The sequence below is a fragment of the Danio rerio genome, chromosome 17, assembly GCF_052040795.2.
Source record: "Danio rerio strain M-AB ecotype USA chromosome 17, GRCz13ab, whole genome shotgun sequence".
NCBI classification, from domain to species: domain Eukaryota; kingdom Metazoa; phylum Chordata; class Actinopteri; order Cypriniformes; family Danionidae; genus Danio; species Danio rerio.
In genome coordinates, this window is record NC_141037.1 from 40,312,849 (window position 1) to 40,339,369 (window position 26,521).

The following is a 26,521-nucleotide window of genomic DNA, read 5'->3' on the forward strand; positions in this document are numbered from 1 at the left end:
GTGTAAAGGGGGTTCACTGTAGGGTGGGGTGGTGTTGAGTAACAAACAGTTGCCGTGGCGATAGCACCCCCTCTCCACTCTCTCCAGAGTATTTATTAGTCTAAGTCTGTAAGACACAAACAAACTCGCCAACAACAGCTTCAAAACATTAATACAAAATAAGCTTATTAATCAGAATAACCATCACTAGTTTCCACCAAAATATTATGGCTAGTACTGCTATTGTAAATATCCTCAAGCAGATTGATATCCATATTTTGAGTTACTAGTACTTCAGTATCAATAAATATCTATGTTATTTTAGTTTTCTGTAATATTGTAGTGTTTATTAATGTTTGGAAAGTTTACATTTAAGTAATTGTATGTTTTTATTATTGTTCATTAATATTATTATTCATTTAGTTTAGTTTTGTTTTTGGGCAGTTAGTAATAACTTCAATGAATTCCTTTTTATAATAACTATACATTTAGCATTTTATTTGAACATTATTTTTAGAATTTTGTTTTTAACATTAGTTTTAAATGAATATCTAGTATTTTTATTGTAAATATATATATAGTAATGTATACAGTTATTTTTAATCCATTTTAAGTAATTTTAGTTACCAATTAAAATGCTGAATATTCATTTAGTAAAGGCAAAATCATAAGTTATTTCACTATTGCTTGAAGTTTGGGGGTTTTGTATCAGCTTTATGCTAAATTAAAGTTATTTGTTTTATTTCTGTTGTTTTAGTGGTAGATCTAATTTCTTGCTCTCATTTCTTATGACTTTTAATCTTCTCAGGTAAAAGCATGGAGGAGATGAAACGAATGCTGTTGCTGATACTGGGCTGCGCTGTTCAGGTAGGCTTTTTGAACCAGCACCAGTATTCCCCGATTCATGTTGTGAGATCAGTACAGGAAATCATATCCACATCATCAAGCCCAGACACGCCTTTGCTTTTCCACAGTAAAAAGAACAGACGCTCATTATGCTTCAAAATAAAACACCTATTCAGAAAAGATTTGTCCCAGAGAATTCAGCAAAGATAACTGGGATAGATTTGCCAAGAAGTTTTGTCTCCACCTTTTCCTGAAGATTGTTCCTCATGCCTGTACTTCCTCTATTGTACACTTTTAACCCCCTCTTTGTGGCTGGTTTTTCTTGTTCTGTTAATAATAAACATCTCCCATTGATTTAGAGCGCACCATTTACCTGCTGATTTGCTTTCTGTTCTGTCTCTTTGAGCTTGTCTTATCCTGCACCAGAACTTTCTCTTATAGTATTCCAGTCACAAAGTGCACAACACATTGTTTATCCCATTTGAATATACTGTATATCTACATTTTGATGAGTTCATATATGGCACAGAATAGGTTTATTTGGCTAATGACCATCAAGTGATAGTCATGGATTTTTTGGCAGTGCTTACTAAAAAATAAGGATAGTTAATTGTTTCTGACAGGTTAATTGGGTAGGCTAAAATGTGTGAGTGTGGATGAGTGTGTATGGATGTTTCCCAGAGATGGGTTGAAAACGTGCTGGATAAGTTGGCGGTTCATTCCGCTGTGGCGACCCCCGGATTAATAAAGAGACTAAGCCGAAATGAAAATGTAATTATGAATAAATGAAAATGAATGAATGAATTGATGAATAATTGTTTCTGCTTATTCTTCCTGTTCTTTTACCTTTACTTGTATTATCCCTTTCACATCCCTTTTATTTTTCCCATAGCCTTTCATCTTTCACTTCCCTTTTTTGTTCCTTCACCTTTTGCATTATATCCTTTCTCTGCTTTTCTCTTTACCCTTCTTCTTTCCTTTCCGTTGATTTCTTTTCCATCCCTTCTCTGCCCTTCAATTTCCTTTACACAATTGCCTTTCCCCTTCCCCTTTCCTTCCTTTCACTTTCCTCCTATTCCCTTCCACCTCTTCCTTTCCTCAACTTCCCTTTTATTTTCCCTTACCTTTCGATTTCATTTCTTTCACTTCCTCCTTTATATTTTCTTTCCTTTTCCACTTTCCACTTTCCCCTCCATTTCCTTTTCTTCACTACTTACATTTCAACACTTCAATTTATTTTCCCAATTGCCTTTCTTTACATTTTCTTTCCTTTCCCTTTACTCCCTTTCCCTTCTCTTTTTTTGCTTTTCCTTTTTTTCTTTCCCTTTCTTTTTCTATTTCTTTTTATTTCCCTTCTCCTTCCATTCTCTTCCCTTCCATTTTCTTTCCTTTCCCTTCTTTTTGCTCCTTCCCATTCCGTTTCTTTAGTACCCTTCAATTTCCATTACCAATTCCCAATCTTTTCCTATCATTTCCCTTTCCTCCACTTCCCTTTTTCCCCGTTTCTTTTCCCTTTCTATTTAATTTCCTTCCCTTCCATTTTCCCTTTCCCTCCTTCCCACACCCTTTCCTTTAAGTGTCTTTCCCTTTCTTCACTAAGCTTCGATTTCCTCTCCCAATTGCCTTTCCATTTTCCATCATTTTCCTTTCCTTTCCTCTACTTTCCTTTATTTTCCCTTTTACTTTCTCTCCCTTTCTATTTAATTTCTTTCCATTTTTCTTCTTCCCACCCTTCTTTATTCTTCTCTGCCTTTTCCATTCCCTTTCCTTCACTAAACATTCAGTTTCCTTTTCAAATTGCCTTTGCCTTTGCCCTTTCATTTTCCCTTTTCCCTTTCCTTTTCCTTTTCCTTCTATTTTTTATTTCCCTTGTCCTTCCTTCTAGTTTCTTTCCTTTCCCTTCTCTTCACCTCCTTTCCGTTCATACACTCCCCTTCAGTTTCCTTTCCCAATTGCCTTTCCCTTTTCCATCTTTTTCCTTTCCTCTACTTTCCTTTATTTTACCCTTTACTTTCTTTTTACTTTACTCTGTTTTCTTTACTTTCTTTACTTTCCTTTTCCTGCTTCCCTTCCCTACCCTTTCCTCCTCTAAACCTTCAGTTTTCTTTCCCAATTGCCTTTCCTCTTTCCTTTTTCTTAGTTTTTCTTTCAGCCTTTTCCCTTCTTTCTTTTCTTCTTCCTTATTAACTTCCATTTACTTCCCTTCCATTTTCTTCCCTTGCCCTTCTTTTTCCCTCCTTCTCTTTCCTTTCCTTCATTCGCCCATTTCCATTAGCTTTACTGCATATTAAGATTCGCTGTTGCTTTCACTGTTTTCAATTTTAATTTCCATTCTTTATTTCTATTTTCTTTCCCCTTTCTCCGCTTTCCATTGGTTTATTTTAACCTTTGTATCTGCTGACTTCCTCCTTTGACTTTTCTTTCCCTTATCCTTTTTTGCTTTTCTTTCTTTCTTTTTCTAATTTTCTTTTTCCCCCACATAATTTCCTCATCCCTTTTGACTAATCTTTCCATACATTTTCTCAATCTGATGCTTTTTTGTTTCCAACAGTGTGATCGCAAAGAAGAAATCATTGAGAAGATCAAGCTGCTTGATATTGAGACACAGGCTGCAATTGTGACGCATATTCAAGAGGTAAGGATCTGCTGGCAGCTAATCACTTCCTATGTACAGTACATCACATATGAGGCATGTATTTATGGCCTACAATTCCTCTTGATTGCAGGTAACGCACAATCAGGAGAATGTTCTGGACCTGCAGTGGATGGAGGTTGCAGAGATCCCTGCTGAGCAGTTGGATCCTCTGTCTCGAACCATGGCCTTTCACTTACGCAAACTCATAGATGAGCGAGATGAGTCTGCTGAGGTACGAAGGATGTCAATCAACTATTTATTAGCAAGTTGCACTAAATTTCTCAGTACATTGTCGTCATTGATTAAATGGAGATTTTCTGTCCTCAGCTGGTCATAGAGTTGACCCAGGAGAGGGACTATCTTCAGTCTCAGCAGCCTTCAGGTCTTTTGGGCTTTCCTAGCCCTGAGCGCACGTCCCTTTCTCCCATCACCCTGCTGTCTAAAGAAGATCGTCAGCATTTAGCCGTGGAGCTGGCTGACACAAAGGCCAAACTGCGGCGCTCCCGGCAGGAATTGTGAGTTACTCTTTTTGATTTTCTTTTGCTGCACCCAAATTGTAGCTTTTAAACTACGCTGTTGGTCAAATAAAGTGTGAGTATACTCTAGAGTACCCAGAGTGAACCAACAATGTATATGGATGACTTTATACCAGCAAGCAATTTTGTTTTAAAATAGTTTTAATAGATGTCTAAACATAGTCGTCTTGGTTAAAACAAATAAATTTGAGCTGTAAGTGAAAACATCTAGCAACAGTCCAAAACTAGACTATTTATCAAGTACACAAGAATGAATGACTACACATGTGAGGTCTATGTCTAATCTGTGTAAATAGACTAGTCTAGTTTTGAGTTATTCTTAGATGTCTACTAGACTTTTATTGACAGCCCAACTTTGGTCTTTCTTTTTGCCTAGTCATTTATGTTTATACATCTATTAGTAGTGTATTGAACACAGAATTGCTTAAAGGGTTACTACTAAGCAATTTGGGAATAAGAGTGAAACAACGCTATATAGAATTTACTATAAACGTATTATACAGAATGCATATTTTTAGTGGTTGCAAAGTACTCGATAAGTACCTAATGGTAATTTTAGAAGTTTCGTACTGTCCTACTATATTGAAGGGGAAAAAATTATATGTGACAAATTTTCATAGCATTCATCAGTACTCGGAGTGTGGAAACAAAAGTACCCAGTTCACCTACTTGTATTAAACAAAATTTTACTATACTATAATTGTACTATACAAAGTCCTGCTTCTTATCAGCCAAATATTACTTGATATATTGGTCTTAGCAGTAGCTGGATCATCCATTTGTGTAGTCGTATCAACATTATAAACTTCTGTTTGCTTGTTACAGGGAAGAGAAGACTGAGCAGTTAATTGATGCCAAGAATGAGATCGAGCGCTTGGATTCTGATATTCAGAAGCTCAAACAGGAGGTATTACACCAAGACTCTTAGTTTGCCTAAATTCACATTTCATATATTTGACTGACTGAAATTGAAAAGCACTTTCTTGAAGCTTTAGTGATAAGTTATTGTCACCTGTGTCTGTTGTGTATAGAACACACAGTTGCTGGCAGAGGCACGTTCAGTGCGAGCATACCGGGATGAGGTTGATTCTCTAAGGGAGCGTGCTGGAAAAGTGGATCGCTTGGAAACCGAACTGTCTCGCTTCAAAGAGAAGCTAAATGATGTCCATTTCTACAAGACGCGCATAGAGGTAACTAAACACCAACCTGTATTACATTTCCATTTTGATAACTCTTTCAGCATTGTATTATAAAGCATACTCAAGCATCCATGCCATTTTTTGGAAAAGAGCATAAATCTAGCCACCGGCTCTTAAATCAAAAGGGGAGAAATTGATTTCTTTTTGAGGTGACTGATGTACAGCTGCCTGCCTGGAGCCCCTACTGCTTTTATTTCTCAGAAATAATGCCTCAGGTGTCTGCTGGGGCCCGGAGCTGTCACTGACAGACCTCTGGCTCTCTGTCTGCTGGCGTCATCCTCTGATTTTCTTTTGATCTTTTCTTTTTGTCCATCTCTATTTTTTTTTCTCTCTTGTCTCTCTTTTGTGCACAGGAGCTAAGAGAGGACAATTTGACTCTGCTGGAGACAAAGTCCATGCTGGAAGAGCAGCTTACTGGAGCCAGAGGGCGCTGTGACAAACTACACGAACTGGAGAAAGAGAACCTTCAGCTGCGCTCCAAACTGCATGATATAGAAATTGTGAGTGTTATGGTTCTGGTGTACTTCAAATGAAGTTAATTTTTGTTCTTCATTTGAGGGCAAAAAGGCGTTTTGAACACTTCAACATCTCTGTGCTACAGTAGGCAGAGTAGTAAATGTGTCACATTGCTGTGATGTACCCCTAAACACAACGATGGTGGCTACCAAACATACCAAATCAACTAGCCGAACAGACGAAGCCCAATGGCCGACCGTTGGCTTGGTTAACAGCTTCATAAACATCTGGCAAACAGGCTTCTCCATGAAAATCACCACTTTGCTGTGCTACAATTTAATTTTGTTTTCTATTTGCCAAAGACACTGGCACTTGCACTTAGCAAACTAATAGAAAAGATAGGCTTCTCGTCTGGTGTGCGACCCAATCTAACATATTTCAGTCGAGGGTTTGAAATAAGTACTTCTGTTAGATAATTCAGCAGTCGTGTGATTATTAGACATGCTGAATCAGTGAATGCAGTTTATGGAGATTTCCTGGGTTTCTTCTTCGTGGGTGTTTGGATTACCTGCATGAGTGCGCCCTCTGGCTTTCAAAAGAGATTTCATGGAGCCATGCTCTTACTAACAAGATGTGCATGACATGTTCCAAAGTATCTGCAAGCTTTAATACTTGATATCTGAGGGTTCTCTGGAACAAACAACAGGAATGCCATTGTTCTCCTAACTCTGGATGGAAAACATTAATTATTTATTGTCATTCTCTTGGCCTTCTTTAGTGTTCCCAAAGATAAAATTGTACAAGTTACTAGTAATTGTACAAGTAAAAGTCTATTACACTAGAACAACATGTTTAGCAATGCAATGGTGACCTCAGAATACACTGCATGCTAGGGACTATCTGAATCACCATAGGAACTCCAAAGCAATGCTCCAGCATGCACCATAGACACATTCTAGAATGCCTAGGCAAACACATAAAACTGCACACTGGGAACACCATAGCAACCATGCTGGATTGACTTGCATGCAAATGTGTGCAGTTTAAAATTGAGGTCATAATTTGTGTGCATTATTATAGAGAAAAAAAAACTGCCAGTGAATTTGTATTTTTTCAAATCCACAAGTGTTTGATTTTTCTTGTGTCTGTATTAGGACAGGGACAGTGATAAGAAACGTCTGGAAGAGCTGCTGGAGGAGAACATGTTGCTGGAGATCTCTCAGAAACAAAGTATGAACGAGTCTGCTCACCTTGGCTGGGAACTGGAGCAACTAGCCAAGAACAATGAGGTCAATGAAGGTGAGTCACCACACCTCGCTGTCAGACAGAAGTTCAGTTTGAGAGAACATCTCTTTTTTTTTCCATGTTTGTTATACTAAACCAATACAGAACCCTTTAGAAAGTAAGATAACTGATGACCTATTTTCTTTTTTCAGTTGTTGTTTTTGTTTTTAAGAATCCATACCGATGCAAATATTCAGCCACAAGACATTCTGGCCGTTTTGGTCATGCAAATTAAACAAACGCTCATTTTCTACTGAAAAAACCTTTGAATCTGAAGTTTTTTTTTAAACATTAAGCAGACACAAATAGCCGATTTACTAGAGTTTACTAGCCGTCTGCTTTGATAGAACAGGTAGTTGAAATATCACTAGCCTCAGGCTGTTTGTAAGCCGTTAGGTGTGTGTGTACAGGACAGATGCATATTGTTTTGATGGTAATGAATAAGGGAATCAGCATTTGTCTGCCTTATCAGCCAATGGATTTTAAGCAAAAAAACAATGCAGGTGTAATATAGCTTTCTCTTTTCCTGTGCATTAGATGTGCTTTCTTTACAGTAATTATATTTTAAGCAAAAAGATGACCATAATTCCTTTTTACTACTATTTACAAAGACATCCTATAAAATGTCTTTCAGTGTGGCAGTAGTTTAGATGCCCAAAGTAGGGCCTACGGGCCAAAGTTCAGAGCAGTTCCAAATGAGAGGAGAGTGAGAATGATGGAGAGGGTTGGGGTGAATGCCTTTAACACAGAGATCATCATTTCTAATTTGACGTAACATTTTTTATGTCACCTTTTTTGAGGTTAACCCATGTATACTATTAATTGGCATTTGTCCTTAAAATTGCTATTTATGTTCGCAATTAATCCCTTTTTAATCCATTTTTGAGATCTAAAGAATAGATTTGCTCCTGACTGATGGAGGACATGTTGATAATTTAACATCTAATTTAATAAAATATTATTTATTAATTGTAAATAATTATATTTAATATTTTTATATGTTATTTTATCTCAGTTCCTGGTCTCTTGCTAATAAAGTAGTAGTTGTAGTTTATTTATAGATCACTTTTTTACACAACACAGCATTACTCAAAAGTGCTGAACACAATCAATAATCATTTTGTATTAATTATTATATATTTTTACTCAAATAAAAAAGAAAAACAACTTAACTAAAACAAAAGGTAAATTAAAAGAGAGAATAAAGAGAATAACATAATTTTTTGTCACTCCAACTACAGCCCGTAAGTCATTTGTGTTTGAGCTGAACGAGTCCGCATCCAGCCGACTGTTGAAGCTTGAGAAGGAAAACCAGTGCCTTCAGAGCACCATTCAGGAACTGAGAGAGGCCTCCATCAACATGGAGGAAGGTCAGCTGCATTCACTGGAGCTGGAGAAAGAGAACCAAAGCCTCAGCAAGAAGGTACATTTCTATATTTATTTTACTGTTGACTGAGAGCCAGAATATTGAATGCTAACGAATATTGAATGCTCATCTGTGTTGTGTTTTAGTTGGAGCGTCTGCAGTCCCAGTTGGACCAGGAGAAACAGACAACTCAGGACATGGAGAACCTTGGAGAGGAGCTAATAAAAGAGAAACAGAGAATGGAGAAAACTTTGGAGACAATCCAGGCAGAGAAAGATAGACAGGTGAACATCTAAAGAAAGACAAGTAAACCCATGATGATAAGGGGTATAATATGGTATCAACTTAAGTGGTATCTAGTAAGACTGTTTTTCCAATGTCTACTTTGATTGCAACTTAAATGCCTCTGTTGTTGATTGAAATCATAGACCTGTGTCAAGACTCGAAAACATGCTTCTGTACTGTATATGAAGACATCAATAAGCTACATTTTCTGTCAGTAACCTATAAGTAAAAGAAAATGGGCCTGAAATCTAAAACTCTCGATGCACTTTAAATAAAAACTGAAACCGAAAATGCTTAATAATAACTATTTATATTTCCATCAATAATAAAATGTAATGTTGTAACTCTTTCTAAATTTAACTTGAAACATATTGATAAAAATATATAACTGCATTTTATTGACTGTCAAAGAGTTAAGAGGTGTCATTTATACGAGTGTTGCTTTCACTGCACAGTAGGGCTATGGCAGGCAGCAGGAACAAGTATACTACATAGAAATGTATTTTTGGTGTGTTATTTCAGTGAACTTTGCTTTTCTAGTGATCTTTGAAACTGATGTTTGCACAAGCTAGTTGACGGTGCGCTCACTGCTCTTGCACTTTGTTCAGTGCAGAAACAAAACATTACAAGCCACTGAAAGGAATGGGTTTCATAGTGCAGTGCTTTCTGCATCTGGTGTGAAAGCTGCTTGACTCCACACAGTGACTATTCGCTTAAGTTGTGGCGTATCGGTGACGTATGGAACACTGTTTAAGGGTCCAAGCCGGTACTCATTTGAATTGAGAAATTATTTGGTTATGGCCCCTATTTAGTCATAGATTATGACTATTTAATCACACATTAAACTGAATTTTATATCAAATTATTGTGTTTACAAAATTCTATAGGTTGCTGGATCACAAATACCAACATTTTAACAATATATAAAAAAAAATAAAAAATCAATTTCTTGCCATCGGATATTAGGCATGGAAATATATATTGCGATCATGATTTTCGAAAGTATTATATCACTTTATAAATGTTTATTACCATTTAATGAGTCTCCCCATACAGTTTGATATAGGGCTTGGAACTTCACGTGACGTCACACTTACAAGTAAATAGCTGGAGGGGGAGTAAAACTAGCGGAATGAACACTGCTAGACAGTGCGGCACAGCATAGCCTTTTTTTCTGGCTCATATTTTTAGCCTTTTTCTCTTTTGACCAAAAGAAATAATAAAAAGTTTAGGCCATCCCTAAATCAAATAAATTTGAAATTAATTAAAAAAAAACTGTACTAACTGTACATATGATGTATACGCAGCTTTGAGTAGTTTTGTAATACAAATGTAATATTTGTAGTGAATGTGATTTGTAATTTAGCATTTTAAACAATCTGATGAAGATGGTCAGGAGAGGTGTTTTTTTTTTTTTTTTAAAAAAAGGAAATAATGAAACTAGAGAAATTCTAAAATAGAACTAAAATAGACTGCGCAATAGACCAGCTGAGAGAAGGTCTAAAGTCTCTTCTTGTGCTGCAGATGGTCTGTTTTCTCGCTAGTGAAGTGCTCAGTTTTTCCACCTATAAAGTATGCCATGTAAATAGCAAATGCGCTAAGGTGCGACGCAACTGACTCTTAAATGGGAGATGACACTCAAAGCACAAACACACCTACAACTCATTAAGAGAATAAGCTCAACCCTGTTAGACAATGCGCTTTGGCGCAAAGCAGATTTTTCCATCCTTAAAATAGAAAAAAGTGGATTCTGATACGCCCTTAATGCTTTTGCGCCCTGCGCCTTGGACTTTGCGCCTAGATCGCTAAAATAGAGCTCTTAAAGTTCATCCAGTGTCTTTTTGTAGGTCCTTTTTTAAGTGTCAATTTAAAAAGTATTGATTTACCACTGGTATTGTAACAATCGAAAAGACATCCAATGATAATGATGATCATATTTGAATGGCTTCATTAACACCATGTGTATTTTTGTTTGGGATATTAGATCTCAGAGTTGGAACAGGAGAAGGAGCACCTGACCCAGGCCGTGAGCTCCCTCCGGAAGCGGGCTCAGGCAAACAGCGAGGCCCGAGTGAGGGAGGTGGAAACAGAAAACCGCATTCTGCATCAGACTATCTCTGAAACGGGTGGTAAACTAGCTCGTCTGGAAGCTGAGAAACGTCAAGTGACTAAAGAGCTGGAATCTCTCCGCGAAAGAGGAGAGCGATGCGAGGAGTTGGAAAGGGAAGTTCCTCGTCTAGAGAGAGTCCGGGAGCAGCTACAACGGGAAGCAGCAGCCTTGAAGATCGGAAGCGAGCGTGCCGAAGCCTTGGAGCGGGAGAATGCCACTCTGGAGCAAGACAATCGCAGACTCAAGAAGTTGGCCGACACTGCACAGAATGCCACCCTGCGTCTGGCTGTTTTAGAGAAGGATCACCAGCAACTTGAGGAGGAGAACTTGGAGCAGCGTCGTGCATTGGAGACCCTCCGTCCAGCAGCTGCACGCTTGGCTCAATTACAGCAGGAACATGCAGAGCTGGAGCGAGAACACGAGGAGATGTGCCGCACGATGGAAGAGCTGCGTTCTCAGGCTAAGAGGAGTGAAAGACTAGAGAAGAGCTGTGGAAGCCTGAGTCTAGAGAACCAACGGCTGCAACAGACTCTGGAGAACAGCTCCACCAAAATGCAAGGTCTAGAAAGTGAACTGAGGCAGAATGAGGCAGAAATGAAGGATCTGCAGCGAGAATTAGAGGGTTTGAGGCAGAAGGTGACGTGGGCTGAAACGTTGGAGAAGGAGAATCGAGGAATGGAGCAGGAATTGAGCCAGCTAGAGAAGGAGAAAAAGCAGCTGGAGAAGGAGGCGCGGAGGTTCAGGCAGCAGTTGGAGGTGAAGGAGGCGGCGCTGGAAGAGAATTGTCTTAGGCTAGCCAGCATGGAGAAGGAAGGCACAGCTCTCAGTAAAGAGTTAGGCCGAGTTAAAGAGGCTGCAGGAAGACTCAAAGAGTTGGAGAGAGAGAACAAAGACCTGCAGAAACAGGCCACCATGGATAAGAAGACTCTTGCCACACTTAGAGAGGTATAATACTCATGGTATATGACACACTTTTTAATTTAAATGAACGCTATGAAATTAACATAAATGACAATTTTCAAAGCAACACAAATGTCATTTGAAGACAATTTTTGAAAACTTTAAGCATTGTGCCATAATGCAATTCAACCTGTAAATAAATGGAAAACACCATTAATTACAAAATACGGATATTTAGGGGCCAAGCACCGAAGGTGTGTAGGGACCTATTTTATTCGTTCTGGTTCTTATTCTTCTTCTTCTGGGTTCTTCCTCTTCTTCTTCTTCCTCTCAGGGAGTCTATAGCAGCCCTATGAACCGTTTGCAGCATTTACACAAACTTTGGCACACTGATAGAGGACAGTCTGATCATCAACCAAAACAAATTTGGACTTTCTAACTCTCTAGCGCCACCACTTGTCCAAAGTTTCACTTAGGTTTATTGTTATAACTTTTTAATCGGATGAGCAACAATCAAAATTCTTTATTCCACTGATTCCTCGGCTTAAGCCGATTTAAACACACTTATGACATAATTTTCCGTCATAACAATTTTTTCGCTACTTCGAATTTTTTGCAAACCTATTTGAATGAACTTGTCCTAGGTCATATGTTCGATTTTTACCAAAGTTGAATCACAAGAGCTACAGACCATGCTGACCAAAAGTGATTGAATTCAAGTTGACTGGACCAATTAATTTCAATTAACTTGCATTTAAATTTAATGTAGATGTTGCGTAAATGGACTTGAGGCAGTATCTTCGTATTGCATTGACATATTCACACCAAACTTAGTGTGTGTTATCACAACTATGGTCTGAAATTACCTTCAGTGTTTCAGCACACTTTCCCTTAGTGGTCCAGAGATACAAAGTATCGTTTTTGCTCATAACTTCTCAGCCCTTGGTCCAAACTTTTCTTTACATCCGAGTGAAATGATGCTTGATTATCCCAGTTCAGCCATTTTCGGAGTCGGCCATTTTGAATTATGTCAAAAATTGCTATATTTTACAGACGCATAGTCGAATTGTTATGAAATTTGGTATGCCAGATCATCTTCAGATCATGTTGACAAAAAGTTACTTAATTGGTGTCGATAGTTGTATGGGTTTTTGTTTCCAGTACAGACAATTTTTTTGTACACCTTTATTTGTATAGCACTTTTACAATGTAAATTGTGTCAAAGCAGCTTTACATAGAAGATTATAATAAATTGAAACAGTGTCAGTCCAGTTTTCAGTGTTGAAGTTCAGTTCAATTTAACTCAGTTTAGGGTTTTTTAATAATCACTATGAGAATCCAAAAACTGATGAGCAAATCCCTTGATACAGGGGTTCTACAGATCCTGAACTATGTAAGCCAGTGGCGACAGCGGCAAGGAAAAAACTTCACCAATTGGCAAAAGTAAAGAATTAAAAAACCTCAAGAGAAACCAGGCTCAGTTGAGCACAACCATTTCTCCTATGGCCAAATAAATGAATGCATGATACCAAACTACATCTGAGGCTGTATCTCTGCTATAGTTAAAGATAATGACACCAAAGGTCTGTCGTCGCTTCACACTTTCCACATCAAAACAAATATGATGACAGTGCTACCTTTGGGTCAAGAGTTACAAGACATTCATTAGCTAATTTTAATGAAACTTACAAATCTGGTTATAAATTTTGACTTGCATATGCTTATTTTGATGAAATTGGTATCAAATTATTCTTTGGGTCATGCCGACAACACAGATACCAATTATGCTATAATCTGACAAACTTCCTGTCCGAGGTTTTAATTTTGTTCAAACCATTTTTTTGTAACTCCTCCTAGACCGTTGGTCCAATCTTCACCAAATTTGACTCAGATCAACTTCAGACCATGTAGACCAAATGTTATGGCAGTCATGTTGATAGACAAAACTGTTGTCATTTAGCATTTGAGCAAACTTGATGTAATGGTGCCAGATGACATTACAGGCTGAATCACTGCAGTGGTTTGAAGTATTGAAACCAAACTTAATGTGTGTGAACTACACTTGACATTGACCAAACTACGTCAGTTTCAGCCACCTTCTGCGTAAAATTGACAGACAATTAAATTCTATCAATAGAAATCATCTAAACTTTTTCAAATGACTTTTCAGTAGTTTTGTCTGTTGTCATGAGACTGGTCTTGCAGATTCCTTGTATCATTGATTTGTGAACATTGAAATAATTTATTCCCTAATTTACACAACTTCCTTTCCACCATCTTGAATTAGATTGAAAATCTGTTGTTTTGAACTCTCCATAGATTGCTAGCCCAATTTCCACCAAATTTGGCTCAGAACATGCTGCAAAAAAGGTATAGAATTTTCCCCTGTAGCTTGTTGCCATGTTAGTTTATAATGTGGCCTCTGGGCTGCTTGGCCCCGTTAAATGCTGCTTGCAGCTATATTTTTATAGTGTAATGGTAGTTTCATATTGTTTCGAAAAATATGATTTCTCAGTCGGTATTTAAATTTGAAAATTCTAACCATCAAGTAAAAATTAATCATTGATTAATATGAATAATTATTTTATACATTAAAAATAACTTGAATTATTTATACATGACTTTTTATTACTTTTTATTCCTTTTCATAAAAGGCTTGAATTATTAGTTATTTAAAAACTCTGAATAATGGAAGCAGCGTCATATTAATTGTTCCACATTATGATCTTAATCTGAGTGAAATGGATCACTGAATTTGAATGAAGACAGATCTAATTGCTAGATCGCAGTAGATTTTAAGAAAGGAGCAAGTTTTAAAAGACCTAATGGAAGAAGACTGTTGCCAGAGATTAAGTTTATCAGTTCACTAGATAAAGTTAAGACTTTTTGATTTGAATGGGTGGATTCATGTTGGTTTTAATAGAATTATTGACTTTAGTCTACAGTCATAAGAGTCTGTCATGGTATTCTGCATGGTATCACTGAAGCTGAATGTTGGTTTTGTATATTGTTCTGAACAGGAGCTGGTGAATGAAAAGCTGAGGGTGCAGCAGCAGTGTAATGAACTGGAGAAGCTGAGTCACGAGCTGGAGAAGATCGGCCTAAACAGAGAAAAACTCCTGCAGGAAGAGCACAGCTGTGAAGACAAGTGAGTGACGTTTGTTGAGTAAATGAATCGAGATCACTCGTTTCTGTTGTCAGGTTTATATTAAATGGGTCATTTTAAAGTGCAAGGTGTTGTGAGATCCTGTAAATTGTCTTGTTTGTTTTATGTGGACGCTGCCTTCTGATAGATGTAGCAGGTGAGGTTCTACTCGATTTGTTGACTTTGCCTTTAAAGTATTAGTTGACCCAAAAATTTTAACTCTGTTATTAAATAAAGACGTTTGTTATCTTCGGAAAACCCATTAAGATGTTTTAGACTAAATCTGAGAGCTTCCTCATTCTCCATAGACAGCAATGATTCAGAGATGTTTAAAGTCCAGAAAAGAAACTGAAAACATCTCCTGACCATTTCTGTCTATAGAGCAGTGGTTCCCAACCTTTTTCTTGGGGGCCCCCCCCATGAACATATACAAACATTGGAGCCCCACCACCATATAAATACACACGCACGCACACACATATGTACTGTGTATGTATATATATATATATATATATATATATATATATATATATATATATATATATATATATATATATATATATATATATATTCGTGTGTGTGTGTGTTTGTGTAATATTAATATATAGTAATATCTATAAAAAAATATTAATTAATCAGTTTTAACTTGTCTTGGCCTTCAATAAAACCAAAATTTAGGTAGGCTTTGTCATACTGTCTAATCTTTTTCTTTGCCTCTGAAGAATCACTGCATTTACATTTGTCTGCCATTTTTGTTTTGATTTTGCCTTTACGACACGTCGACAAGCAGATTGCGCGAGTGACCAAAATTAAAATAATTATTTAAAGTTATTTATTTTAATTATTTTCACTATTATGTTGGAATTTTACGCATGTGTTTAGATTATTTTTTTATTTTTTTGGTACTTAACCCTAACCCATACATATATAATAGTAGGGCTGCTCAATTTTGGGAAAAATCATAATCACAATTATTTTGGTCATAATTGTAATCACGATTATTCAAAACCATTGCCAGTTAAAGTCAAAATTATTAGCGCTCCTGAGATTTTTATTTTTATTTTTTATAAATATTTCCCAAATTATGTTTAACAGAGCAAGGAATTTTAACAGTATTTCCTATAATATTTGTTTTATTTTAGCTAGAATAAAGACAGGTTTAAATATTTTGAAACCAATTTAAGGTCAATATTATTAGCCCCCTTAAGCAATATATATTTTTGATTGTCTGCAGAATAAACTACCGTTATAATGACTTGCCTTATTACCCTAATTAAGCCTTTGAACTGCACTTTAATCTAAATGCTTGTATTTTGAAAAATATCTAGTAAAATATTATGTGCTGTCATCATAGCAAAGACAAAAAGAAATCAGTAATTAGAAATGAGATATCAAAACTATTATGTTTAGAAATAAGTTAATAAAATATTCTTTCCATGAAACAGAAATTGGGCAGGAAAAGGTTTGCTTATATCAAGAGGGCTAATAATTCTGACTTCAACTGTATACATACAGTTATTTTCCACCCTGCAAAGCAAAGAGAAATAAATACAATATAATAAAAATATGAAACAAACTGTGCTTTAAGCATCTTCACTGTAAGAAAAACACTTTAGCTAAAGCAGTCCTTCAGTCAAAAGCAGCGAGGGTTTTCTCGTTATGTTTGTTTAATAATGATAAAAACAGGCGGCAGAAGGATTATAGCGCGCTGTCTCTTTAATGGTTTCTCTTTCATGTCTTTTGATCCTCAACTCGTTTGTTTATTACACAAATGAGGGTTAATGTAAATAATCACTAAACACCGCGTTTTGACACCTATTTGACCATTAAAGCGTTCACGTTAAGATGACTTTAGATGTCTGCGCTCCTCTGCTCGTCTCAGTGTGTGAATGAGAGTGAATGCTGACCGGCTGCATGCTTCTGACTGCGTGATCGTGCTGCACACACACATAAGCTCTTTCGCGCTTTTAAGAGCAACACGTGTACAACTGTGGCGAAATATGATGCAATAACCATTTATCTCGATTAATGCTTTTTTATAATCGTTTGAAACCGAAATCTAAATCGGATTTTCGATTAATTGCAAAGCCCTTTATAATAGTGGAGCATTTTTATGCCTTTTTCTTCCTCAATACTTATCCTCTCCCGCGCCCCCCCTGTAAACTCTGGCGCCCCCAGGTTGGGAACCTCTGCTATAGAGCAGGGGTTCCCAAACTTTTCAGCCCGCGACCCCCAAAATAACAATGCCAGTGACTCGCGACCCCCAATATCCTCTGAGGTGGTTATAAATACAGAAACCTTGCATGCAATGACGTAGACACACCAATTAAATTTGTGTCAGTGCTTTAAATGTGCCAGAAAGTATAACCTGATGTTATAAAATCAAAATGCATCTGACGCTATTGCTGCCTTTAATATAATGTAATTACCCCAGGGGTCGCAATCCAATAGAACTAGTAACTATAAGTTACTATAGTAACTATATAGTATATAGTAACTATAAACAATTATTTTTATTAACAGTATAGTTATGGATAAAATATGTTAATTCTTATGGTTTAATAAAAATAAATAGATTTTTGGAAATCACCAGGCGACCCCCCCTTCATTGCCCCCGCGACCCCTCGGGGGGTCCCGACCCCCACTTTGAAAACCACTGCTATAGAGGATAATGGAGCTCTTGGAATTCATCTAAAATGGTTTGAAACGGTGTGGGAATATTCATTTTTAGGTGAAGTAATCCTTTTTTGCAGTGTGTTTGTTTCCTTTTTCTTCTTTTTCTTCTTTTGAAACTCTGTTTAAGTGTGGTTGAACATACTGTTGGCACTTCTCACATTTGCACTAGATCCTTGTCTAGTTTCTGTTCTTTTTTTCTCTAATTTACTGTTTTGATGACAAAATTTGCATCTTATGCTTTATGCATTTGTACACATTTAAACTAAAGTATATGTTAGGTTTTTGCAAATCATCATGGTTTGTCTTCACTTTTTTTGAAGTGTTAGACGGGGTTCCCACGCTTCTTGAAAGTACTTAAAAGAACTTGAATTTCAGATATATGTATTAAAGGTCTGGAAAGTACCTAAGAACAAACATACAAACAACTGTACTCCATGGTCAAAAACAGAAAGAAAAAAACTGAGAAATTCTCAAATGAAAAATCTCAAATTTAAATCTTGTGCAATAACACTGACAAATAAAGCACATTTTATCAATATTTTAGAAACCACATTTGAATATCACCACAATTGAATCAACACATTTTATTAAAGTACTCTAAACATGACTGCTCAATTTTTTAAGCAATAAGTCAATTAAAAAAAAAATACTCTGACAATTTTACATATAGCACAAAGTACAAATTCACATTTTTCTACTTTGTTGTTGTTGTTATTACTATTTATTAATATTTTTGTGTTGAGTTACGCAACAATGTAAAACAGAATATTTGAAAGCAGAATTTCCCCAACACTATTCATTGGCTTAGATCTCAAAGTGCATGCTGACTTTCCTGTCTTTAATATAGCTCCATTTAATGACCTGATATAAGCTCTACATATATTATGGTCAGCAGAAGCTTTGCGGTGTTGTGCTGTGTTTCTTCTGATAGTCTGATGTTTCTTTCTATCGAGACCAGAGTTTTGAGTAATTAGTTTTGAGTGTTCTCCTTGTAGAGGGCTCAGAAGTGAAATATTCGTTTTTCACTGCAAAGAGGTAGATTCACCCTCTCTCCCACGTTTAACGCTTTTATTAGGGTGAGAGTGACATGTATTTGTAAGTTAGATCAAAAGACATGAACGTGACTCTGTGGCAACTGAGACGTTTCTCGTCAGCTAATAGTGTCATAAAACGATAATCACTTTGTGTTTGAAGAAAATTTACTGCTAACAGTCGCATTCCATTGTGCTTAGTAATCCCTTGAAGCGGGTATTGTGTGTGCGTGTGCGTGTGCGCGTGTGTGTGTGTGTGTGTGTGTATAGTATAAACGATATTTAATTCAGAATGAAACTTTTTTTCTTAGAATTGTAGACATGGTTGACTATTAAAAGTTTATAGTTACATTTTACTATAATTGTTCATTTGTTAACATGAACCAGTGATAAACAGTTGTAAAAACAGTTCTACATGTGCTATTTCTATTAGATTTAAATCTACTGATACTAAATTTACTAATCACTAAAATCAGTTGCATTTGTTAACATTAGTTAATGCACCATGAGCTGTCCTGAGCCAATAATGAACACTTTCACTCCAGTTCATTCCCATCAAAGGGCTCCTATTTTACCGGTTTCAAGATTAAAGATGAGTCTTTTGTGTCACCATAGTGTGTATGTAAAGTTTCAGCTTAAAACACCCATCCGAATGTTTATTATACCTTTTAGAATATTGAAATTTTCTGCTCTAAACACAATGTTGCTGTTTTTGTTGCCTGTGCCTTAAATGCTAGTTCTCCCTGCCCACTGTTCCCACGTGCCTGCAGGGTGTACCTCAATCTCTGCCTCGACTGCGTCAGATAACTTTCCAATGATTATTTGATGTGTTTGTTGTGGAGTTAATAAGTCAATGAGAATGATGAGTCACACACAATGTCATTATGAAGATCACGCACACAGACACACAACACGGACACATAGCGTGCGTTTAATTTTGCACTGTTTTTGCATGGCAAATGTGACTGGATACACATTAATATCCACTGCTGTATGGATATTTGTTATGTAATGTACAAAATGAACCTGATTTAACTTGCACAAACCAGGATTAAAGCATCTTCATTTATAATTATACTGACATGCAGCTGTGGTGATAAAAGACGGCAAAATCGCTGTAATTCATTACGAACATGCACTATTTTGAAAACGTTTAAACTTGTAAAACTCATTCTTGATCACATTTGATGATGATTGATGATCACAGAGAGCTGAACTGATTTTTTAATCCCGGTTGCTTTGGGCACGTCCTGTTTTGTCGATATGATTATATGCGTTACTACAAAGACGCGTTAATATGCAGCTGTCAATCAATTTGGTGGGCAGGGAAACCACACTTCCCTGTCATGTTGCGGTGGGCCTGAAAATGTAAGGGATTTGGATCCTATTTTAACATCAGGAAATAAAAAAAAAAGAAAAAGTCTCATTGTCTTTATATCACTCCAGTATGATTGTGGACGCACTATACCAAAACACAGTTTTGTCCAAACGGCTAACAAAAGCTGATTTTCAGTATCGGTGCCCTTTAATACATAATAAATTACTGAGAAATTATTAGGGCTTAGTGGCCACATATGTGGACAGCACATTTTAGCTCTTAAGTGACTGTTTAAAATACTTTGAATGTTTTATATTTTGTTACAGACATAGAGTGTCATCTTGCAACTGTTTTGCAGCATATGAAATGTCTCAAACACTATTTTTAACTGTCTAAAATGAGAACATTTTTTGTTTTTAACATGTTCAAAAAATGTACATGATGAATATGCATAAAAAACTGTAAAAAAAAAAAAAGTGTTTTATGTAAATTCGGACCACGAGTCCACATATATGGACATAATTTTTCTCTAAAAGTACATCATATCAAAAATGATACTTAGGTTTTTATTCTCATTAGGTTCCAATAAGCCCAAATAGCAAAGAGAAATTAAAAGTGCATGTAAAAAAAAACCACCGTGAACCTTTAGAGATCCCGTCAAATTAAACGAAAAACAAAAGTTTTTTTTAAGATGTTACTTTCAGTTTGTTAGTTTCAAGCATAACTATTAGCTAGTGTGCATCACAGCAGTCAAAATGTATCAACTATTTTTTTTCACAACACCTCAAACTTTACCAATCAAATTCTCTGTATGTATGATTGTATGATTGTATGATTGTATGTATGTATGTATGTATGTATGTATGTATGTATGTATGTATGTATGTATGTATGTATGTATGTATGTATGTATGTATGTATGTATGTATGTATGTATGTATGTATGTATGGGATGGTATGGTATGTATGGTATGTATGTATGTATGTATGTAGCATGTATGCCCCACCCCCTTCAAGACGCTTCTCATTTGCTTTTCATTTTATCTGAAGCACTCTCACTGGCAAAGCTGTAAAAAAAAAAGTAAATTCTATTGGCTGCTTTTTTTAAAGGCGAGTAGCTGCGTTATTTCCCACCTTCTCTTGATTTTACGGTTGAGATTGCGTGAAGCAGCAAATAAAAAATGCACATTTCAAAGCACTACAGAGGACCTTTAAAGAGTTTCAATACTCTACAAACACACACCTATGACTGTTATGGTAACCATTCCACTACAAGTACTACATTTTATTAGGTTTGTTTATTTTATAACTCTTTTTAGGTTTATGGAATACACTTTTTATAGAAGCAATAATCCCAGTGAAGCTGTGTTTTACAGTAAATTTTTAACATCTAAGGTAGTTTTAGGCACAGAGCTGCATCGTGATGTGTTTTGGGCACAACTAAGTGTCGAGCTTAACAACACACCTTAACTCTTCTAAATTCACTGTGAACCACGGCTTATTGCTTTCATATACCGACCCTGTGCTTTCTCATCTTTCAGTAAATATAAGATCCTGGAGACCAAGATCGAGTCAGCACTGAAGAAAACTCTGGAGCTCAGAGAAGAGAAGATCCAGAGCCTGGAGTCTCGGCTGGAGGAGAGCAGCAGCTTAAACCAGCAACTACGCACCGAACTCACCACTGTACGCTCTCAAACCTTAAATGTCAAAATGATTGAAGGGAGTCTCTGGTGCCTTACGTTATCATTCATTCCATTCACTTCCAGGTAAAGAAGAATCTGGAAGCCCTCAAGCAAAGGCATGAAGAAGAAGCAGCCCATTCTGAGATCTCCCAGCAGACTTTGGGACAGACTAGATCACTCCCAGATAAAGAGAAGTGGGAGATGGAGCAGAGGGAGGCCACGGCTGAACTGCTCAAGCTCAAAGACAGACTGATCGATGTTGAGAAGAATGTAAGGCAACGGCATGTTTCTATTGACATACACAGGGTCATCTTCAGTATTGTAATCTGCTTTTGTGATTCTCTCCAGAATGCTGCTCTACAGACAGAGAAATATCTTCTGAAGGATCAGTTGAAGCAAATTGATTCTCAAAACGCACAGCTCAACGCACAAACACTAGCGCTGCAGAAACAGGCAGCATCCCTACAAGAACACAACACGTCTCTCCATAAAGAAACAGCTAAACTCCAGGTACAGTGGTCAGACATATTACATTAAAAATCGGTATTAGTTAGGATTTGCTAGTTTTAGATGCAGTTGGCCTTTCTCGTGCAGATTTCTTTCTTATAAAAACATAGGACTGTTAATAAATTAAACAATCATGCTTAAGATTATCAATTAAAGTTTTTTGCTAAGTAAATTCTGTTAAAAAAGTAAACATTGATTCTCAAACATAGTCAAAGATAAGTTGTTTATTGTGACTAATGATAAATAAATTTAAATAGTAAACGATGTCACTGAATTTTACGTTTTGAGATGTAGAAAGTTTAAAGCAAGGTCCTTTATTTCAGATTTTTAAATTTATTATTTTAATTTATTTTATGTTTCTTGATTCTCACAGCTGTCTGAATTCTGTTTAAATATATCTTAATAAAAATAGATGTTTTATTAATTAATTAATTATGAATTTATTTATTATAAAGTGTGATCAATTTAGATTTTCAAGATTGCAATTATTATTTTTGGTTTTCCAACTTCAATGATTACTGAATTTTAAAGTATATTTAGTTTTTCTTCCAATTTATTATTGTTTCTTTTAAACAAGGAAGACAAGTTGTTTGTTGTTTCTTTTTTCTTTACAGACATTTTAATGCTTTTTATCATTAACTCGGCTCGGCATTAACTTCTTTGTCATCCACCACTGTGGCTAATTGTTTTTCAATGTTACTAGTCACTCGCCATTTTCACTAGCCACAATTTTGTTGTTGTGAAAATATATTTTGTGTTATGTCCTCATGCCTCCTCGTTTCTTGAAGTTTTTTTTGTGTGTTTTGTATGTCTTTACTCAATGAGCAAAGTGTCGCATTGCAATTAGTTTTATTTCACATGATTTTTCAGGGCTCAACAGGATTTTCCCTTTTTTTTTTCTCTGGCCACACCAAACCAATTATTTCCTTGCCACAAATTTTAAATAATGTGGCAAAACAAGCACAATATTACTGTATACATGCACTTTTTATTCGCAAATCTAAAAATGTAATATCATGTATCTAAAACTATGCACAGTGGTCTGTCATGGCTAAATTTCCCAGATCACAAGTTAACTATGTATAAATAGAGAGTTAATCTTCTATTAAAGCAATTTTATTGTAAAGGGTGATAATTAAACCCTTACTGAAAATAACTGTAAACAAAAGAAAGCAAGTGAAAAAGCATGATCATGTACACACAGTTAACGTTAGGCCCATTAATAATCTGTTGAAAGAATGGTTAAAGTGAAAGTGGCAACCACTGCTGCTTACAAAGAATCTCAAGCTTTTGAAAATAGCAGGACTGTTGCTGCGTTAGCTTTTTTTCCAGTCCATTTCAAAGAGAACCAGGCATGTGTTTCCAGGCATGGTTGCTTTGCACAAGGAAGCAAGAGCGCGCACGCTTTTAAAACAATTACACGCATTACTTCAACTGTGCGAATGACACTAACGCCCTTGTCTTGATTTCCTTTGTCTCACCGTGCACATGGTCCTCTGATTAATTTTTTTTACCTGCTTTCTTTTGCTCTCGCAAACAGTTATTTTTATTCGTCATACTGCTTCTCAATTCTAAGATCACATTTGCACACATATTGACATACGGTCATAAATTAACATTTCGTGTATTTTATTATTAATTATTAGTGGGAGCGGCTCTCTAACTCACCACAGCTATAATCTACACGCATTTGGCGGGTTGGTGGGTGTTAATGTCAAGCCTTGATCATAAATAATATTGGATTGAGAAGTACATTTTACTGTGCAAAAGTCCTAAGCCTATATTTCTGTCACCACATTTTCAAGCTTTTGTTTTGACGGCTTGTTGTGAATATGCTTTGAATATGAACACGCACAAAGAATTTCCTGAATTCTCACAGTAGCAAAAAGTAACTAGCTGAGCAGCTCTGAAAGATGAATTTGATGTCTACAATCACTTCATACAGTGAGATGAATTCTGAAAAATGAGCGTAGCAAACAAAACTGCTGTTTTCACAGACAATAGAATGCCCACACTAGTCAATATTGTCGTTTCATTTGGTGCACAGCCCTCATTTTAATTGATTCATCCAAAATTTGCCAAATCTGTGCATGTAATTCCACATTATACAGTACATTCCGTTTTTATGAACATATTCTGAGATTCAGTGCACAGTTTTCATACCATTTTAAAGCTGAAAAAATAATATGGCCAGACAAATAGATATAAAGTAGCTCATCCTGTAACTGCTAACCAGGGAAATATGAAAGAAAGAACAGGTGAGGATGCCGCTCTTACACTTATGCTGCTGCTGCTGGTTTAAGGGCCCTTCCAGAGCAAGTTTGTGACCTCGGGGACTAAGAGTTGGCAGGTGTGACACAACAGACAGTAGAATTGATGTTTCCAAATCTGAATGTTCAACTGTTCACCTCTGACCCACAGCAAGACAGACAGTTGCTTTGAAGAGAGGGATTGTCTACCCAGAAATAAAATTCTGTTATCTACTCATTGCTGAGTCATTCCAGACCTTTATGGGTTTCTTTACTACATAAGAGTCGAATAGGTTGTTCACAGTATTTTCAATTTCATTATCTTGAATGCTTGTTTTTTTTTAGCTTAAGGCAAGACACTGCTGGTAAATAGGGTATAAAACAAACTTTAATCGTTCTGAATAAATTGCATACTAGTTCACAAATCTGGACATTGGATAGTCAGGTTCAAAAGATTTGTTATTTTTAAATATTCGATTTTTGGAATCTTCTTTTATCAGTAAATTCTACATAATCTGCTGCAAACAGCCAGAAAAATGCAATAGTTTTGTGAATAAAATTGTATATATTCAGCCGACTATTTATAAACAAAAATACATAAAGATGCGGTGCGAACCCTGTTTATACAGTTTATTGGCGCGACTCGCACAAGCTATGGTCTGTTTGTTGCAACCGTTGTATATCCAGTGTTTTAGCATGGTGTGACACGAGCGGAGCAATCACCCCTATTTATCTTTTAATTTTTTATCTCTTCCAGAAGTTCCACCTGCATATTCATAGTGGGTCTGTGACGCCTGCAAATGAGATAAAATACCCCAGAAATCTTGGTGATGAGAGTCAGTGAGCAAGAGAACAGTTCGCGAGAGGCACAGTGATGTTCTAAGCATTACAACTGTTAGAATAAATGAATAGATCAGTAAAGATATCTCAGGTGCAAATCCCCCCCTCTCGTAGATCAATCAAGCTGCTCTGGGGCTCTCCATTACATTTAGGAATGACCTTACATGTGTTTAGACCTTTTTAAATATAAGAACTGAAAGTTCTATGTTTTTTACAATATTGCAATCTCTAAAGCATGGCGGAAAATATTATCACACACCTATGTTACATATATATATATATATATATATATATATATATATATATATATATATATATATATATATATATATATATATATATATATATATATATATATATATATATATTAGGGATGTAACGGTATCAGAATTTCACGGTACGGTAATACCTCGGTATGAATGTCACGGTACGGTATTTATTGAATCATTTACAGGAAAAAACAAAACTTATGAAAATACTCCAAAAAAGTGCCAAAAGTGTCAATGACATACAAATTAGCCATCTATCTGTAAGCTTTGAAACAGGAACTTCAATTTTAATAACAAAAAAATATTAAACCATGTAAAAAAAATTAAGTTTCAATTTAGTATTGTTGAAAACTCATCAATTCAACATTTAATCACTCACTCACTTAGATAGAGATGGGTTTAAAGGAAAATTATCATATAAATATAATCTGGTAAAAGCTGGTATCTCTGGGTATTTACAATGTCCCCTGCAACAGAAAAAACCCTCTCATTTGGGACTGAGGTTTCTGTGACAAGAGAGATATGACTTGGCCCAGGTTTACAGCAGTGGGTAACGTTGTGCATTGTCTTTCCCCCACTTGAGAGGACAAACCATGAGTAAGATAGAGGTCTCATCATCAATCTGAACAGTGTGCTGACAACACCGCTATTCAGTACGCGCGCGACAACACAGCTGATAAGAACTCGCGCGACAACACCGCTATTCAGTACGCGCGCGGCAACACAGCTGATAAGAACTCGCGCGACAACACCGCTATTCAGTACGCGCGCGGCAACAACACCCGCTTTAGAGTTTTCCAGCTCTTTTTCATCCCCGCTTCTAGCAGCACACTCCATTTCCGCATTACTGGATCTGAAGCGACAACAGACCGCAAAGGATGATGGTCAAGCATGGGCTGATGGGAATTGTAGTTTTCGCTACCTCCCGTTCGCTTCATTCGCCTGAGCAAATTTTCTCAGAAGACCTATAGTTTTACCGAGTCATGGTAATATCGAAAAAAATTTATATTGCGGTATGACGGTATTTACAATACCGTTACATCCCTAATGTATATATATAAACTTGTAATTTACTTATTGCAATAAACAGTAGTTTATTGATGCATTTTCTGCTTCTGACCATGATATGTCCACTCTAAATGGTCATAAGAAATAATCACAAGCAACGTCCCTCATTTATTCTCTTCACACGAAAAGAAGAAATCTCC

At 36.3% G+C, this 26,521-nt stretch overlaps 1 protein-coding gene across 3 annotated transcripts in view; it reads left to right on the plus strand.

The window, feature by feature from the left end:
* ccdc88c (coiled-coil and HOOK domain protein 88C) overlaps window positions 1-26,521 on the plus strand; it is a 112,345-nt gene that overhangs the window by 48,496 nt on the left and 37,328 nt on the right. For all 3 annotated transcript variants that reach the window (XR_015512581.1, NM_001423870.1, XM_087289059.1), the window contains exons 5-19: window positions 788-846; window positions 3,377-3,460; window positions 3,552-3,692; window positions 3,788-3,975; window positions 4,822-4,903; window positions 5,028-5,186; window positions 5,549-5,695; window positions 6,806-6,950; window positions 8,177-8,358; window positions 8,448-8,585; window positions 10,571-11,641; window positions 14,617-14,744; window positions 21,308-21,449; window positions 21,533-21,718; window positions 21,797-21,958. Coding sequence is in view for 2 of the 3 variants with exons in the window: in NM_001423870.1 (NP_001410799.1) it covers window positions 788-846; window positions 3,377-3,460; window positions 3,552-3,692; window positions 3,788-3,975; window positions 4,822-4,903; window positions 5,028-5,186; window positions 5,549-5,695; window positions 6,806-6,950; window positions 8,177-8,358; window positions 8,448-8,585; window positions 10,571-11,641; window positions 14,617-14,744; window positions 21,308-21,449; window positions 21,533-21,718; window positions 21,797-21,958 (3,014 nt within the window). In the remaining variant the exon portion in view is untranslated. The remainder of the gene's footprint in view (window positions 1-787; window positions 847-3,376; window positions 3,461-3,551; window positions 3,693-3,787; window positions 3,976-4,821; window positions 4,904-5,027; window positions 5,187-5,548; window positions 5,696-6,805; window positions 6,951-8,176; window positions 8,359-8,447; window positions 8,586-10,570; window positions 11,642-14,616; window positions 14,745-21,307; window positions 21,450-21,532; window positions 21,719-21,796; window positions 21,959-26,521) is intronic.